The 18,150-nt window shown below is 34.2% G+C and overlaps 1 protein-coding gene across 3 annotated transcripts in view; it reads right to left on the bottom strand.

Moving 5' to 3' along the window:
* Window positions 1-18,150, bottom strand: part of Klp10A (kinesin-like protein 10A) — a 43,954-nt gene that overhangs the window by 12,990 nt on the left and 12,814 nt on the right. Inside the window, exons 1-3 of one of the 3 annotated variants that reach the window (XM_018458471.1) lie at window positions 2,941-4,029; window positions 2,084-2,178; window positions 745-918 (exon numbers count right to left, since the gene is read on the bottom strand). In XM_018458471.1, the coding sequence (XP_018313973.1) occupies window positions 745-918; window positions 2,084-2,178; window positions 2,941-3,982 (1,311 nt within the window). In that variant the 5' untranslated portion in view covers window positions 3,983-4,029. Of the gene's footprint in view, window positions 1-744; window positions 919-2,083; window positions 2,179-2,940; window positions 4,030-18,150 lie in introns of those variants that run through there. The other 2 variants (XM_018458473.1, XM_018458474.1) reach the window with 2 other exon arrangements.

Raw genomic sequence — 18,150 nt, 5'->3', positions numbered from 1 at the left:
CGTGACGGGGAAGCCGGAGACCTGACGAGATCAGACTCCACGGTCATCGTCACGTCAGATTCGAAGGCTTGTGGTGGACCGATTACGAGTGACGGGGACTCCTACCTGAAAGACGTACAGGTACTGGAACATGCCTACCGCGGTGTAAACGCCACGAGACGCGGGATCGGATTATTCTTTCCATATTAGGAGCGAGGTTATTTCACGTAGCCCGGGCAACCGATAAACAGAATTCTGCCAAGGCAGTCGATGATCGACCGCGAATTTACGCGGACGCTTTTCGAGACCCGCGCGGAGTTCGACTCGCAAAGTGGCACGCGCACCGTCATTCACGGATCAACGTCTGAATGATTGCGAGACTTTCGCGAGAGTTGGCTTATCTAATAGTAGTACACGTACTACTCTGCTGATCTGTCAAATGGATAAGTAAGTTCCTCTGTAATTTAAAACCTGTTTGTACATTTTTTTAAAAATTAAAAGATTAATTAAGGAGAAAATTAAGATCTCCAATTTCCGTTATCTCGTGTCGTTAATTTTTTAACGTTTCTCTACAGGTGCGCTAATTTTATTTTTAGGAGATCTTCGAGATCTGACGAGATGAATAGAACATGGAATAGGAGCAGTTTCTACATCTTTCAAAATTTAATTGACAATTGAATCTACGCCTGACAATGATCTGGAACGCACCGTTCGACGTTTCAACCATGCGTTTTGAGAAGAATCAATTTAACTACAAATACATACCCTTGTTTTTGAGGACGCCAACATGTGGTTGTTCATCACTTGCGGCAGCGCACACGTACCGTCGTCTCGTGGTCCTATCTTCATTGCTTGCGGCAGCGCACATATAGTCTCGTTTCGTGGTCCCATTTTTTGATTCAAATCGCGATTCAAGGCAAGAATCGCGTCGATTTCCACCTGAAAAAAATATATAAATCGAAATAATTTTGAATTGTCAATTTCTTTTAATTACTGAATGCGCAATCGACATCAATTTCAAAGCAGAAACGACATTATGGAGATCATCCGTTTCTTTAGGGTGAGGTTAATAGATTATGCGATACGTAAAAGTAGAGCAGAAATTACTTGAATGAAAATACATTTAAAATTCCATAGCTTGCAAATTATTGTTACGTAAATTACCTTTCGGCGTGGAATAAAACTTTGCTGGGACATTTGTGTGTACTTCTTGCACAATTAATTCCGCGGTTAAAATGTATAATTATGAAAGAACTAATGGGATCCTCAAAAAAAATCCCTGCATTAACATAGAATGGATAATTAACGGGTTATCCTCTTGAATTCAACATTTAATATTTATGTATAATATATAAAATAAAATTGTTGCCGGAATTCGTGAAAAAAATCGCAAAAAGAAATGTAAAATCGTGCAGTCATATGATACTTTGTTTATGATCGGAAATTCACTTTCTCACGAGTCTCATTCTTGTATCGCGCGACTTTTTACAAAAATCACGTTCGACCTGACCGGTTTGACTGACGGTAAATCTACGGACTTGCAAGCCTATCAGAAATAGATTCGCGCCCCCGTTAGCGAGCTGCACGTTAGCCCTGTAGCATTGCGTAAGCATTGCGAAATTGAAATAGCCAAATAACCATGACCTACGGATGTAGAGAATTAAAATATTGCAGTTCAATGCAGCGAAATCGCGAGAGAAAGTTGCCCGTAGCGCAATTATTTTCCATAAACATGAGATAAAAACACACCACTTGACATGTGTGTCCGAGGAAACATGCGTAGGCAACTGTATACAGTTTTTAAGTAAATTCTGTGAAAATAAGAAAGTCGCTACTAAGAAGATATACTTCCAAATTAATTAAACAGAGGAATTCTCAAATGTACTTTGTTTGTATAAAAATGTATAAAACTATTAGAAATTAAAAAAATATTAATAAATCATATTTTATCGTTTAATAATATAAATATTAATTATATCTATCTTAATTAATATGAGTTAACTTTAGTTTTACTTGATTTCAAAACGTAGCTTTTACCCAACCCAAACTTGCGTTACTCTATTTCTGAGTAATTAGAATAATTTATGAGCGTGCACGCACTTACTTCTTTGCCTTTGGTTTCTCCTCTCTCGAACCATTCTACAGTTACAGTGCGCTGCTCTAAATTGATACCGGAGACAACTGCTGAGTGAACACGACCTGGAACAAGAATTATTCATTACAACATATAAGGACTGCAGTAATGCGGTTATAATGATTACGCGAGTGTATGTGAATATCGTCGTTTAAAGTACCTAACAAAGCGTATCTTCTCCTCTCTAGATAGTTTACAATTTATGAGTAAAATAAAATACATAAATAAATAAACACAAAGTAAATAAATAAATAACACAAAATAAATAAATAAATAACACAAAATAAATAAAAGAGCGTTAAATACGGTCAAGACTGAATTTTGGTGTATACATGGAAAAAACAATTTTGCTGAAATATACATAAAAATTTAAGTAGATACAATCTGAAAATAATTTTGTTGGATCATCAAAATTATTATGGAAAAATTTCAAGCATGATGAGCAAGCTGCGAAAAGTTTCAACAATCAAAATTTGAGCATCCTACATAATTATTTTGATCTTTCAATAAAATTATTTTCAGCTCTGTATTTAACTAAATTTTTAGATACTTCAGGAAAACCGTTCTTTCTGTGTAATAATATTGAATTGTTAAATACATTTTCCAGTTTTTCAAACCGTGTAGTAATAAATTACAAAGAGACTAATTCGACAATAACAGAGTCAAACTGAAAAAATTACAGCACATTTTTTCATAAAATCAGTATTTCTTTTAACAATAATTTTCGAAACGTATTTTTAATAAGATCAGAATTGAGACATTGCATTTCTAATTTTGCTTTATCAAATATTTTATGTGTACATAATTTTTTACGCGTAACAATGTACCGTTTTCCACGATCTCTGATTTATCGCTGTCGTTCTTGATCGAATTCATTCTCTGTCGCAGTGGGGATGCAAGTCTAGGTATCATGGATCCATCGCCCCGAATCTTCGTTGTTTTTCCGCCTCTTTCTTTTCCGCCCTCTTCTTCATCCTCATACGGTCGAACCTCGAAGCTGCACGAGTTCAATTTCCGCCGAATCTCGTTCCGCTCGTAAGACGCCGCAGTTTTCTTAAAACCAAATTTATTCGTCTCTTCATGGGCTTGCAGTTCCTCATTATCCATGCAAGTTTCAGTGCGAGATCTTCCTTTGATCGGTGGAAGAATGTTTCTGTTGGTCCCTTTTTTCTTCGGAACGGCTCTCGTCTTCGACTTTTCTTGCTTCTCGTCGGAAAAATTAATTCTAGACGAAACTCTTTCATTGAACTTTTTATCAAAACTCGATTCCAGGACCGCATCCTGTCTACCTTCGATTTCCGACGTCCAGGACGAATCTTCGGGTCCTCCGGATGCTACCGATGATCTCGGAATGGATTCGTCCAGATCCGCATCTTCATCGTGTTCTTTCTCATCCGAGATGCACTTGACTTGCTTTTCTGCCGTGCTCGATGCACTTCTCGAATGCAGCACCGCATTATCATAATAATCGATATCACATAGTTCTCGAACAGATTCCGCATTTATTTCCGAGTCCTTGAGAGAATCCTTCTCGAAGTTCTCATGATCGTCACTGATTTGATAAGACGATGAGCCATTGACTTCCGATGGATCGGTTTGATCAGTCGAGGCGATTTGATTTTTCGTGCAATCATTGAGATAATTAACGATTTCTCTGTTCGTCCAGTCTTTTTCCGCGATTTCTTTTGATTGTTCATCCTGCGATTTGCGCAAGAACTCGTCGACGATGAACGGCAACTCTTTGCATGATCCTTTCTGCTTGGAATTCTTTTTAGATTTCTTATTCTTTTTGCGCTTTCCGTCCTTCTTGATCTTTCTATCGTTGGAATTGCGCTTTGTGCCACAGACACAAAGAGATAACCAATCCATGTTGAATTTACAGCAATTAATAACAAATATTGTATTTTTAAGGAAAGTTTAAGCTATACTATTATTAGTAGTAACTTCCTTAACATTAAAATATTAAGATATATATTTATATATATTTATAACGTATATTTTATCTTCTCAACAATTCGTCATAAACAAATTAATCCTAACACGCGTTTCGTAATTCATCTGTAATTAAATCTGTACAATAAATTTGTATTAAAAAATTTAACAAGACGTTTAAAATTATTATACGTCTGTTATCTTATCATCAATAATAATTACATAAATTCCACAACGTATCAATTCCCATGTAAATCCTTGTTCTTCCCACGATATGTTAACAACTCCAATACAATTCTTGTGTTTCTCTCACGAATTCTCGTAGATTATACAGTTATAGTCATCTAGTAATATCCCAATGTAACTAGCCTTGCTCCATTTACGCTGTTGAAGTCAATGAAAAGATTGGCACGATGTTCCCACTACTTCGTCATCGATAACAATTCGCTCGAACTTGGATATATTCTTGCTACCGCTGTATTTTGCGCGAGAGGTATCACTGAAAGTATATCGAATTGAAGACAACGGAGGACTGTAGCGACTCGCGCGATCGATTTGTAGGGAACCTCTTCAGGAACGTGCAGGTTTAATCCTGGACAATGCCCGTCACGCACACGACGTCGCGGCGAAAATTCATGAAATTCTTCGTGGCACTCTGTTCCGATCTTTAAAAAGCGGAGGCTTTTAAACTCCGAAGACATCGTCTTTTTTTTCACTCTCTTCGAGCACACGATCGTGGATTATCCTTCGGGAGCATATTCGCCCTGACAAACGTTCTTCGGGAACCCAAAAATAAATGCACTTGCATGAACAATGTTCGGTATGTCTAATTTACGAGTTTATAAGTAATATACAACAGATGTCATGTGAATATAAAAATTTAAATTTTAACAGTACAGCCCGTAAAATTCATTTTTGAACATTGTCCATTCAATTTATTATTGTTTTTTACGAATAGAGTAAATTTTATAATTTGTAATTATAATTATTTTGTTTTATAAATAATCTGTTATCTAAATTATTTTATAAATAATGTTGTTTCTTTTGTGTCTTGTTTTATAAATAATCTGTTATTCAAAAGAAAAATATTTGGAGAAAAAAATAACATTTTCTGTCATATATAAATTTGCTCAGATTTTTTCCTTAAATTCATTTTAGTGCAACATGATTTTGACTTTATTTTCTTAATTTCGTTAAGTTTAAATTTCATTTTTCGTCACACATGTAACTTGCAGTCGGGCACGGTCATTATGAAGCGTGTGATGCGGCGAAGTAGTTAATAGAGCGAAACTGGGGCGAGATAATTAACGTCGCACCAAAAAGTTCGCGCATTGGCAAATTGGATGGATCGAGCGGCCATCGGAAAAATCGGTGACGACGCATCCGTGATGTATCAGCGTCGCGCGGCGCGACTCGATCGACTGACAACGTTCACCGAGCAGCGTTTCATAAACGCATTTATTATGACTCCCAGAGCGAATAATTTCGCTCGGTGCGGGGCCCCCACCATATAAACAATTTCTCGGTCCGCCTTGATGAGTCCAGGCGTTATGCGCTATCGGTCACGATACCGATTCCGTCTGATTCCGCCCGACGAGACATACGCGAGTCATCCGACCAGAAAGAAACATTGCGGCAGTGTCCGGTATCGTGTACGAATTAAATTGAGAAATATTAAAAGTTGTAGTCGGGTAAAATTAAAAAAATATCTAAGCAATATTCTTGTTTAGGTGAAAATAAAATTAAAAAAAAACTCATATTTTGCAAAGCAGTGTAAAAGTAACAAAGCCAAAAACGAGCAAAATTAAAATGTACGATTTAAAAATAACTTATTACAACAAGAAACAGTTGCTCTCAATAATCTGAACATTTTTGTCGTATAATATTTTTATTATCGATGCCTTAATATTACTCGTTTTTCGCCTTATTATTTTTATATAGTTCGTAAATATAAATAAATTCTTTTTTAAAATAATATTCTCCAATCATCATATCGTCAAATCAGAAAAAAATCACCGCGACTTGAACGTGACGCCGGCTAAAAAAATTATTACAAATTTATACGAAAATTATCACACATTCATTTCACACATTCATTAATTAAATTTCAGTTTCACATATATGCATGTTTAGCATTATGAAGGTTAATGTCATGATCGACGGTATATAGATTTTTTTGCGGCACGACTCGCGGCACGAATGTCACTCGAGGAATCGATACAGAGCAGTCTCTGAGCGGCTGTAATGCGGGAAATAATTCAGAGGTTATTTCGGGATGAGAAATCGTCTAAAGTCGCGGGCGGAATCGAGTAAACCGAACGGTGGTCGAAGGTGAACTGACGCCGCGGCTAATTTGTACCGTCGATTCCAGCACGGACGCTAATAAGAAGCATTAACGGCACCTCGTTAAAGATGAGACAGTACTGTGCGAATTTTCGCGACTGATTCTCTCAACTCGATAAGTGAGAAATAAGATCACAGAGGAATGGATGTATCGCTTCTAGGTATTTTTCAAATTTGAAGCAAATTTTTCTTCAGCCAGGTATGTTTTAATTATAATATGTGTAAACACAAAAAAATAAATATTTTCTGAGTTAAGATCTTCTATCAAATATAAGATTAATATAAATTTGCAAAAATTAATTCTAGACTGGAAAGAGTTTGGTTGCATTAATTGGAATGCTAATTAAAATTGGACAAATCAGAATTTTCTGGTTGAATCTATTTATAATTCTAGTTGAGATAATTAGAATTCTAATGATATAAATGATCGAAATCTTCTGGCTCGTTCATTTTCAAACAGACATTTTTCTCAGAGTACTGCATAATTTTTTTGTCAGCATTTTGTGTTGTAATTTATTTCTGAAAAATTTGATCTCAGGCAATTCCAGGACATTTCGTACGTGTTGCCGAATAATTTTATTTCAAGTCAGGATGAAGAAAATGTTAATAGATTCCTAGCTTCGAAGGAGAAATACATCTCGAGCCGCTTGATCGATCATCGACGATCTTCTATGCGGATGTATGTGACACTAGGTTTATCTAACGTTTGCGATATGCAACTCGAAGCTCTCGGTGCGTGACGAGACGATACCAGCCCATATTTATTTACAGTGTACTCGGAAGTCGAGCCTTTCCTACACATGCAGACGACTGTTGCATCACGGAAACGCATCCGTGCCCCTTCGACAGGTACGATCGCCATAAGTATTTCCTTCTCCTCAAAAAAAAGACATCCTTAATTTTTGCATTACAAAATTTGTAACGTATATTAACAAATTTAAAGTGATTTTTCAACACTAGTTGCATAATTACGTGCGTTCTCTAATTTAATAATTATTAAAAAACTTTTTATATCAGATTATCACATAAATACATTAATTCCTTTTTCTACAAACGTAGATTAATTTTACAAAACAAATTTTCTAATTTAAAATAAAAAAAATGAAGAGTTAGTTGAACCAAGATTCAAGTTAATCTACATTGATAGAAAAGGGCATAATTCTTTTGAAAAAGTTTAACAGTCGTGTTCAAATAGTGATTCGACGAATTCTTGAATGTTAATTAAATACCTGTTTTCTAGCGCAATAAGCTATGATTCCATGCATAATGCAGGATCAAAGTCGAGACGGAAATAATAATAGAGATGATGATGCGATCGGCACGCGTCGCCATTCCGATTTCTATTCAAATGCATTTCGGTCTCGTCCCGATTGAACGAGGCATTAAAACGCTTGGTTCGGGGGTCCAGCCACACGGTCTATTGAACATTAAATTTAAGCAGCGGCTTCCTGCATCGCAGATCCGTCATGTGTAAAACGTGCGTTGGAGAACGCTACATTACATCGTCGATACGTAAAGCACAGATTTAAAAAAAATAATCTGTATTTGCGCGCCTGCTATGTGTACGCATCGATACTATTGATTGCGATCGACTTCTTCGCGAGATCGCCAAGTGAAATGAAAATGGAAAGCAACAAGATAAATCACGTAAATCTAATCTCAACGATTAGAAACTAAACTAAGAAAACTGACGATCGCTTTACCATCGAAAGTAATCTCCAACTTACAATATAACAGATTAATGTTCATTTCTACCAATGCAGATTAACTTTAATCTCGGTTTAACATTTACTCTTTATCTTTCTATAATTCTTAGGACTAGATTAAAGCTTTCTACTTTGATAAAAATACAAACACATACAGTTCTAATGATAACCTAAAAATACGAACTTGAGAAAAAATAAATAGCAAAGCTCTCAATAAAAAAATAGCTAAATAATTAAGAATAAATAATTTAGTTGAGACAAATTAAAATTCCATTTTTAAAATTTCATGTTTTCGAAATAAAGGTTAATTGAAATTCTTAACTCCGGCACATTGTTGCTGCGAATGCCTCTCTGTTCATTGCATAAATTATAAATTTATAGTGAAATCGATATACATATAGCTTATGTATGTAGTATTTCGCGCACGTAAAGTCTTAATGGCTTCCGCGCACTGAAGCATCGAGCTGCATTCCTAATCGTCAACCAATCGCGGATTTTTGAGATCATAAATGCATGAAGTAACTGGGAACGACTGTAACCCGTGCGGAGTATAGAAAACAGTGTAGAAAATTGAGTCATTAACCCGTGATGTACTCGTATAATAATAAGAGTCCAGTGTGCGAATGAGCGAGCAAACGAACCAGTGGGTGAGCGTGCGAAAAAACGTACGAGTGAAAAGCAAAACGAAAGAATGAATATATGAAACCAGCGGTATATGTTTTGTAAAAATAAAAATGATTATAGTAATGGTGAATTCGATCGCACTACACTGGATCAATGCACATTAACCTTTAGACTGCCGGAATTTTTTCGTTAAAATAGTGGTTTTTTTTCTCAAAATTTTTTTTATATAAGTAACATATCCATGGCGCGAATATCGAAATTTGTGCAGAGCCATAAAAATGGCTTTCCCGGCAGGGAACGTACGTCAAATAAAAAAAGTTTCTATTTTCTCAAAAATAGTGTATTTCAGGATTCTTGGTAATGCTGATTCCAATTCTGAGCATAGATTTAGGAAATTTCAAACCCTAAATATTGACAACATAAATGAATATAAACGTACAGACTCATGCAGAGAGCTTTCCTTTAGCATTATCCAGAACTAACGATATAGACGTAAAAAGTTTATAGCTCCTTTTTGACTTTTCTTTTTTGTTTGGTTCTTAAACTTATTTTTTGTATTTTTTTTATTTTTTCTTGTTTTATAATTTTTACTTTTTTGTATATTTTTCAATACTTATATATTTTTATATATTTTGGGCAACATACACATATATATATTTAATACAATTAGTATTTAAAATGCCACCAAAAATGGTATTTTAACTTACACTCAAGAGCCACAAAAGTGGCTTTCCCGGCCAGTCTAAAGGTTAAAAGCTGCTTTACATAAAATATCTCAATGTAGTGATACAATATAATCAACTTTGATAATTAAATAATACATATATATTTTGTTAAATAACGTAACAATATCATTAGTAGATAGTTAATCGTTTAAAATATTTATACACTTTTACATTTAACTTTGTTAATTTCATGTAAAGCAGCTTTTAGTGTGCACCGATCTAGTATATAGTGCAAGTGACCGAATTCGCTATAAGATAGCTCAGGTTCGTAAAGTAGCGCAAATCTAATTGCCGCAGAAATATAAACTTAAGGGAGTCAGTAATAATTAATGACATTCTGTAATGTTTAAATCTGCGTATAATAAATTCTGTATCAATTATGCAAAACATCCTTGTTTTTCAATGAGATCTTCCATAACACATAAGTATCAGTATTGAATTTATAATTCAATTTTAAATTACAATTTAAACCGAGAATCACTTTTTCATTAATCACATAATCTATTGATTATCTTGTAAATCTTGTATCGAATAAAGCTGTTGAGCTCTCAGATGAGCTGCTTTGCAACATCGCCATTTTCTCGAACAACTGTCACGATACACGGATATCTGAACACGATGCATCTAAAATACACCGAGAATTAGTGCGATTTCGTGTTGAGGCATTCACGACGTAGAAGGTACCAATGTGGTCACGTGGGTGGAAGGAAGGAAAACGACGTAGTCTTTAGTTCCCGACGACGACACGAAAGACCGCCACTTTGCAGGAGAACACGAACTTGTTACCGACCAGCCGAAGCCCGGGCTCGAATACAAAGTTTTACAGCTAGGTTGCTAACGGCACCAGCACTGGAACAGCTGGGCTACACTGCTCGGCAAGGTAGAGCTAGGTAACGTGGCCCGGAATATTGTGTATGTACTATACGCATGCCTGCGTAACACACCGTTGCTACAACGACACCAATAGAGAGGAGGAGAAAGACAAACTGAGTCTTCTATGAATCAGATAGGTAGATCCTTCCATAATTTCACTTATAAAAATTTAAAATCGTGCTCCTATCAATAAAGTAATTAGCAATTTTTTTTAATTACCGCAAATTGTCAATGCATCGTCAATCATCTTGCATTAATTAAATCGTTAAAAATTAAGATATAAAATAGAGTTTACTATATATTTTTAAATTAAAACAGAGAAAAATTAATTTTCTTTCAAAATTTCTTTTAAGAATTTATCTCAAGAATTTTTTAGATATGTAAAAATTTTTTTTGATATATAAAAATTCACACCGGATTTAGTATCTTCGATAATAGATAATGAAAAATAATTTAATATATAATATACATTGCAGCCCGCATTTAACAACAAATAATATATTGCCTGTTGGTGCGCTTTTACATTTATATGATAAATGTCGACGCCTTCGCACGCTCTACATGTGACAGCCGCAAGCGTACGGGTATTATATCATCCTCCTTCGTGTGCAGGTTTTAAAAATGTTCGCGTGTAACACTTGTACGAGAAAACGATACATTACTATATGTTAGATTTATATATTTCAATTGGATTTTGCAATTGAATTGTAATTAAATGTGCCGCTAATTGGAATCTATTAAATACCTATAAAGTCCATTATAAATGCAGCTGGTATCATCGAAATTACATACTTTGTTATATACATAGCAAAATAACTGTAAAGTAACAGTATTATTTCCACAAAAGATGGCAAATCGCAGATAATACCCCTATATTGTAATTAATAATTTATCTACGATGAACGGTGCTTCGTATACATAACTGCGCAGTAAAAAACATTTCATATTTGTGTTAGAAACGGTCCACTCAATAAATCCTTAAAGTTTTGTGTTGAATTTTTTAACATATTCGAATATTAATGTAACATAACGTGATTATGTTATTTAAATAGTTTACGTTAAATTGATAATTCAATATTTCTTAGTGTCAAAATAACATAATTTATAAGTGAATATAAAAACGTGTTTTAAAATATAAATTCTGAACGAATAAAATGTGTTAATTTAACATATAATTTTATTGAAAAAAATATGTTTCCACGGTTTATTTACAAATTGTGTCAGTATTCCTACTTTTTTTGTATTTATCTTCTTAAATAATATTTGTGTTAGCTTCTAACATATTCATCTTATGTGAAATTAACACAAATTTGAATGGACCGTTTGTGAAATATGTAAATTTAACACAAATTTTCCAACGGTATGTGCAGCAATTAATTATCGCAATATTCCTCGAGAAACTTGTGATGTATGTCGTGTTTAAAATAGTTTTGTATTTTATAGAGATAGTAGGCGTACCTTCGAACAATGCCCTACGTTCCTCATAAAACTGATAAAGACAAGCACTGGTTCGAGCATGCCTTGGCGAATTGCCAATACCGTCGTCCTTCTCATGTTACGTGCGGTGATCTATGACAAACGATCTTTGGCACTATTGTTATAATGTAGCCAGCAATTTTCTTTAAGTGTTTCATCCGCCACACAGGATGATTTTCCATTCTAGGATAAAAATACTTTATCTCGCAGGATAAAATAAACACGCTTGTTAGTATACGCATCCCACGTTTAATTCCGTATTAAACTTTTCCGATTAACCCTTCAGAGCTGACAGTGAACCCAAGTCTATTGAAACTCAATTATAAATCTCTTCATCAAAATGCCTAACAATTTAATTTTCTGAATGTTATATATTTGCAAATTTAAATTATTATTAAAATATACTTATATATAGAATATTTGTTCTTTTTTATACGAGTTATATCATTTTGATTCTTTGAAATTAATTAGTAAGTTTTAATTAACACAAATTAAATGGGTTTTACAGACTTAGCATCAGTAACTGTGTTGCAGATTTTGGCGTCAATTTCAGAGAATTAAATAATGCCACAATAAAATATTTAAACAGAAGCACCTCTTTGATAAAAAGTATTATAAATAAAACCGCAATTTGTAACCGATTGAAGTCCCAACGAAAAATCAAGCGAAACGAGATGATGAAGAAATTGCTGGTTCGGTTTATTCAATACGAAGAATTTCCCATTCGATAAAATTGCAGCTCGCTAAAAATCAATGTACACGATATAAACGAGAAATCGATACGCCTACCTTTTGCCATTTACCGGCAAAGATGTCACGCAAACGTGTACGTTTTATACAGTTTTAATCGTCCGTGAACGACAGATTGACGTTTCGCTTCCTCGTCTCGCCTGACGATGAGAATGGCGAAAAAAGATGTCGGTGATACTATTGTGCTGCATCTCCGATTTACTTTCTATCATCGCAACTCGCGGTCGTTCCAGTTTCAATTCGCAAAATCCGGTATTAGGCAATATTTGAAAATATGTAACGCGGAATGCAAATTTTTCTCATCGATCACCTTCCCCCTTCAGAGCATTCTAATGCCCATTCTAATACCAATGTAGACTAACTTTAATCTCGGTTCAACTTATTCTTTGTTTTTTTCTAATTCTTAGAAAAATATGAAGACTTAGTTGAACTGAGATTAAAATATGTGTAGGCGTATAAGATGGGCTTAAACGAATAAGAAGAAAATGAATTATTAAACCGAAATTAAAATTTCGAAGTTAAAGTACGTACAAATCTACAAGCCTGAAAGTAGTATTTAGTATTTATGACTATAATTGCAAATAATGGTAAAATAATTAAGATTAAGAGCTCCATTTTTATAATTATTATTACTGCCATAATAATTAGAATGTTTATAACGTTTTACTAAAAAATTTATATAGTTGGCACTGAGAACGACTATAAATTATAATGTTAATTAAATAATGGTAATTACAACCATTTTTTTCTCAACATTGTACATTACTGAAGTATCTAAAAATTTATCTAAATACACAGATCTGAAAATAGTCCAATAATTTTACTTACCAAAATAATTATAGGGGAAGGTCACCAATACCGACATACTTTGTTTTTAGACAATATTTCTTAAACAAAAGGTAAAAATATAACTTCAAAAACATAAATACAAACTAAAAAGTGTCTTCTATCAGATAGTATAAGCAGGTTTTATAATACTGTTTGCAATTTTGCAATAATTAAGTTTTTCGTAAGTTATGCAAAAATGAGCGTTTGACAAAATGGACTCCAACTGACATAGTAGGCAATAATGCCAACATTCCTATTCTATAAATAAAGATATATATCCTATTCTGTAAAGAAAACGAATTTATGTATATACACAATTTTACTTTTATTTGAGTTATCTTTTATTCACGAAAAAAACAAGACAAAAAAGATTTGAAAAAGATAAAAAAGCAAAAACTTAAAAATATAATGGTACTCATTACCTGCTTGTATAACAAATAGCTCCAACAAGTATTTAGAAAAAATTGCGTATTTTTACATAAAACTCAGTTTAGTCTAAATATATCTCTCTATTCGACCAAGACAGGGTTTTTTCTCAAGCCTGTGTATGTGAGAAGAGAACTGTAGCAACGCTGTAGCAACAAGGGAAAGTGGAATTTGGGCTACACGCAGCAGTGCGCGCGAGCGAGCGAGCGAATGGATTTCGTGGGGATGCAAGACACTGGAGCACTCGACAGACGGGGAATGACGGTAAATGACGTAAGATAAGATAAGGCAAGGTGAGGTTTGGTGAGCTGAGAGAGGCTCCTTATGGACATCCTTATAAGGTTGCGGCGCCCACGTGCGTGCGGTTCTCGACGACTCGCGGTGCGCTTTCGGACAAGGACTATACAAGTCTCTCTGCCTTTTTTTTACCAGCTATGTACACGAAGGATTTTGTACCTTAAACAGCGTGACGCACGCATTTCTGTAATTTTTTTCCATTAAATATGAAAAAAGCGTCAGATTTTACGTACGTCCGATTTTACGAAAATGTTCTTGTAAATATACAGTATTAATTAAATGGAGAATAAATAAATCCAAATCTTTTATCAAAATGTTCTTTTCGTATCGTATAAACAGCAAATCTATTAATTTGAAAATATGAGTTTGTCAAAATAAAATAAAATGTGATAAATAGAGAATCTTAATTGTTCAGAATGGAGTTTATTTTAATAGCGACAATTTGAACAATTTGAACAATTTTATTATAATTGTGAAAATAAATGTAAACAAAAATCATAACTGAAAATCCTACAAAATAATCGTTGAAATTATAGGAAAATCTTTTTAATTTCATGTTAATTGCTGCAACAGTCTGAAATCTATTTTACATTTAATGAAGTTAACTTTCCTTTAAAATACACAAATTTTATTAAAAGACGAAGAACATTTAATTTCAATAACTTGCGATATCTTGCCAGAACACGTAGAGATCTAGATACAAGATTAATCGCGGTGACCGAGATATATCGACGAAATTAGTCATCGAGCCTTTTATTCCAATATCTCCGTCTGTCGAGGATATCGTCGAGATTATTTGTGCGGGCGTTCTCTGTAATGTACAGCAGGATTACACGCAGAGTGCGTGTCAGCCACTTGTTGCACCACAATACTGCACCACATTCGATGTGCAGAAGTTGTCATTGATTGTGAATTACCTATATCGCAGAGTGCATGCCCCGAATTATTTGCGAGTCAATTAAAAATTAGCAAAAAAGATAACATAATTGATAAATAATATTCATATTTTTAAAATATTGATGTGTATATATCGCTCATTTATTATAATAACGACACAACTTAAAAAATAAAGTTTTTCAGAAAATAAGTTTGAATGTTTTGAATTATTAAAATTTCCTAATATTAATTTTATAATGCAATTTTTGTGTAATAACTAATTGTAAAGAAATAAAAGTATGTTCTTTCTTTTCTTTTTTTTCATATTTTTCCGTAAGCAATTGAAAAATAACAATTTTTGAGTTATGTTATCTTTGTAACAAACGATATGTAGAATATTTTATCTCTTTTACTTGTCTGCCTTCCGCCTCCTCAACGCAATCACTTCGTCACGTCATACTTAACGTGCGATCGTCGCGCGCTTATTATTATCGTTTGGCGCTATGCAATTAATGATGCCGTCGTGCGGAGCGTAATTGACGAACGTGCCCCACTTGCTAATCAAACATGAGCGTCCTGTTACGCGTGGCACGTTACTCTCAACCTTCGATGCAGGCGTCTTAAGTGCATCTACTTGAATGTCTGTCCACTGTCGCTTACCAAGCTCCAGATACTGCGGCCGAAATAGAGCGCGGACAAAAATAGACACGCGTTGTCCGTGAATGCCCGTTAATGCGCGAGATGAAAGAAATTACGACGGGACGAGCGCATTAGAACGTGTAAGAAATTACGACGGTTATCCAAGCAGTCTGGCGAACATCTTGTAAGATCTGCATTTCTTTGAAAAGATCAAAATTTGAATTGAAGAGATCCTTAACCCTACATTCAGAGAAAAATCATAGATTGTAATTATAAAGGACAACAATACAAGTTTTTGAATATATAGAATTTATGTACATATAACATATAATAGTTGAATGAATTATTTTATATTTATTGCAACTGTAAAGTAGTGTACATTAATTCTACAAAACTTATAGTTGTCACTTTTATAGTTACTACCAATACGTTTTTCTCTGACAAGGAAACCATCAGAATTGTTCTTCATACTTGATTTCAATAAGTTTTGGATGTTGCAGAACATCACAAAATATTAGAATATTTTTTTATCTGCTTATCTGAAGATTTAAAGATAAAAACAACTCTTGAGGTGGGAGTAAATTAAAAAATTTGACATTTTCGAAAAATGTAAAAATGTAAACACACCGTTATTACATTGAGAAAAAAATTATTCATTTGATTAGATGAATTTGCCTTTATTTCTTTCTTCTCTTTATTTTTTAAGTTGTGTCGTTATTAAGTTATTATAATAAATTAATTTAATCAATTAAATGATTTTTTCTCAATGATAAGAGTATAAAATATAAAATTTTTGTATAAAATTTTTTTGTATATCTCATGGTTTTGAAGATATTCGCTGAAAATGAAAAGTCCATTATTTCAACCTTAAAACCTTGAGACAAGCAGACAAAAAATATAGATTTTATATTTTTTGATGCTTTACATTCTATGACACATTCAAAGCCCATCAAAATCGGTGAAGGACAGTTCCAACGATGGTGAATGTAGATTAAGCCCAGATGAATCTCTGCGATTAAAGGAACCCCAGAGATTCAATTTCTCAAGAATCTGTCAACCTATATTTGACAGATTAATACGAAATAAAACTGAAGCAGATAACAAATAATTCAGGGATCTACTGATGCATTAGGTCGAAGCCTCGTTTGTCAGATAATGAATTCACGTTGAATCACACGCGACAAATAGCAACCGCTATTTCTCTTAATGCGCGCAAAAAGAGGCAGTCAATACGTGCATTTTTCCAATGATTAACACACTGCACGTGCAATGCCATTTTTTTCAGGTCACGAAGGTCAGACGCTTTAAATATGGACAATAGTAAACGCGACGCGTTACGAGGCTAGGCGCAACTCGGTCGATCGACATTTTGAATACGAACGGGCGGAAGAGGCTTTGTACATTTCCGAACGACACGGACGATACGAGTTTAGTTTTCGTTGTGGTATTGATGATTACCTCGAGTCGTGGCGTTAAAGTTTGAAATGCGAATTGAGATCGTCTGCACTGTTTTGCAAAAATAAATTTGATACAACAGCGACATATTAAAAAAAAAAAATAAAGTAATAATAATCTTACAAAAACTCGTTTCTCTCTAATATTCTTACATACTTCCAACAAATATAATAGCCTGCAAAAAGCGCATCTCCGGTTAAATAGATTTTTCACATTTTCTTTTAAAAGCAAAAACCAAACAAATTTTTACTAATATTCTGTAGAAAGACGCCATAAAAAAATATATAAGAAATGAACGTTATTTATACTAACTAAGAATTCCTTCCAAAATAAGGATAGCGACTAAAACCGAGCAATAATGGAAATTATAAAATAAGAAGAGTCATTTATTCTTTGAGAAAACAATAAAAATGTTTCGATTCTACTGACAATTAGTCTTCATCAGTTTGGTAAAAAGTATCAAAATTCCTTTAGCCTTCGCTTTTGAAAGAAAACATGAAAAATCCATCTAACCGGAGATTATTGTATATCCAAGTATATTCCAAAGGTTTAAACATATTCGCTTCATGTTCGTTAATAAGCTCGCAGATAAAAAGAAACTTTAAAATAGATTTAGAAGCCGTTGCTTTCGCTTAGTTTTATAAAGGTAAAAGATTAAATGCTTTACATGGACATAATATCTCCTTGCTGCTCTGTGGTTTAGTTCTTATAACACAAAGTTCTCCATTTAGTTCTCGTAACAAAATAATGATGTAATTGCACTCCAACGACGCGTTTCGCTGATCATGCTGCGTAAAAACTGTTACACACGAATATGCGTCTCTCATTCCTCGTTTCAGAACATTTCTCGCGGAATTCGCGGCGGCCTGCGTCATATCGAGGACGATCTGTGCACGTTATGCGTGAGAGCGCGTTGCGATGCCGTCCGTGAAAAACTTGCGCGCAACGTTACGGCAATTGTGTGTGTCAGAAATTCTCGCGAATTAATCAGTCCGCCGGTAAGTTCGCTAACGAACCAAAACGTTCGTTACCGCAGAACTCAATGGCATCCATTCAGCGGAGATCGCGCGATGACGTAATGAATTAA

The sequence above is a fragment of the Mycetomoellerius zeteki genome, unplaced genomic scaffold (assembly GCF_001594055.1).
Source record: "Mycetomoellerius zeteki isolate Tzet28-1 unplaced genomic scaffold, Tzet1.0 scaffold73, whole genome shotgun sequence".
NCBI lineage: Eukaryota > Metazoa > Arthropoda > Insecta > Hymenoptera > Formicidae > Mycetomoellerius > Mycetomoellerius zeteki.
This window is presented reverse-complemented; position numbering and strand designations above follow the sequence as displayed.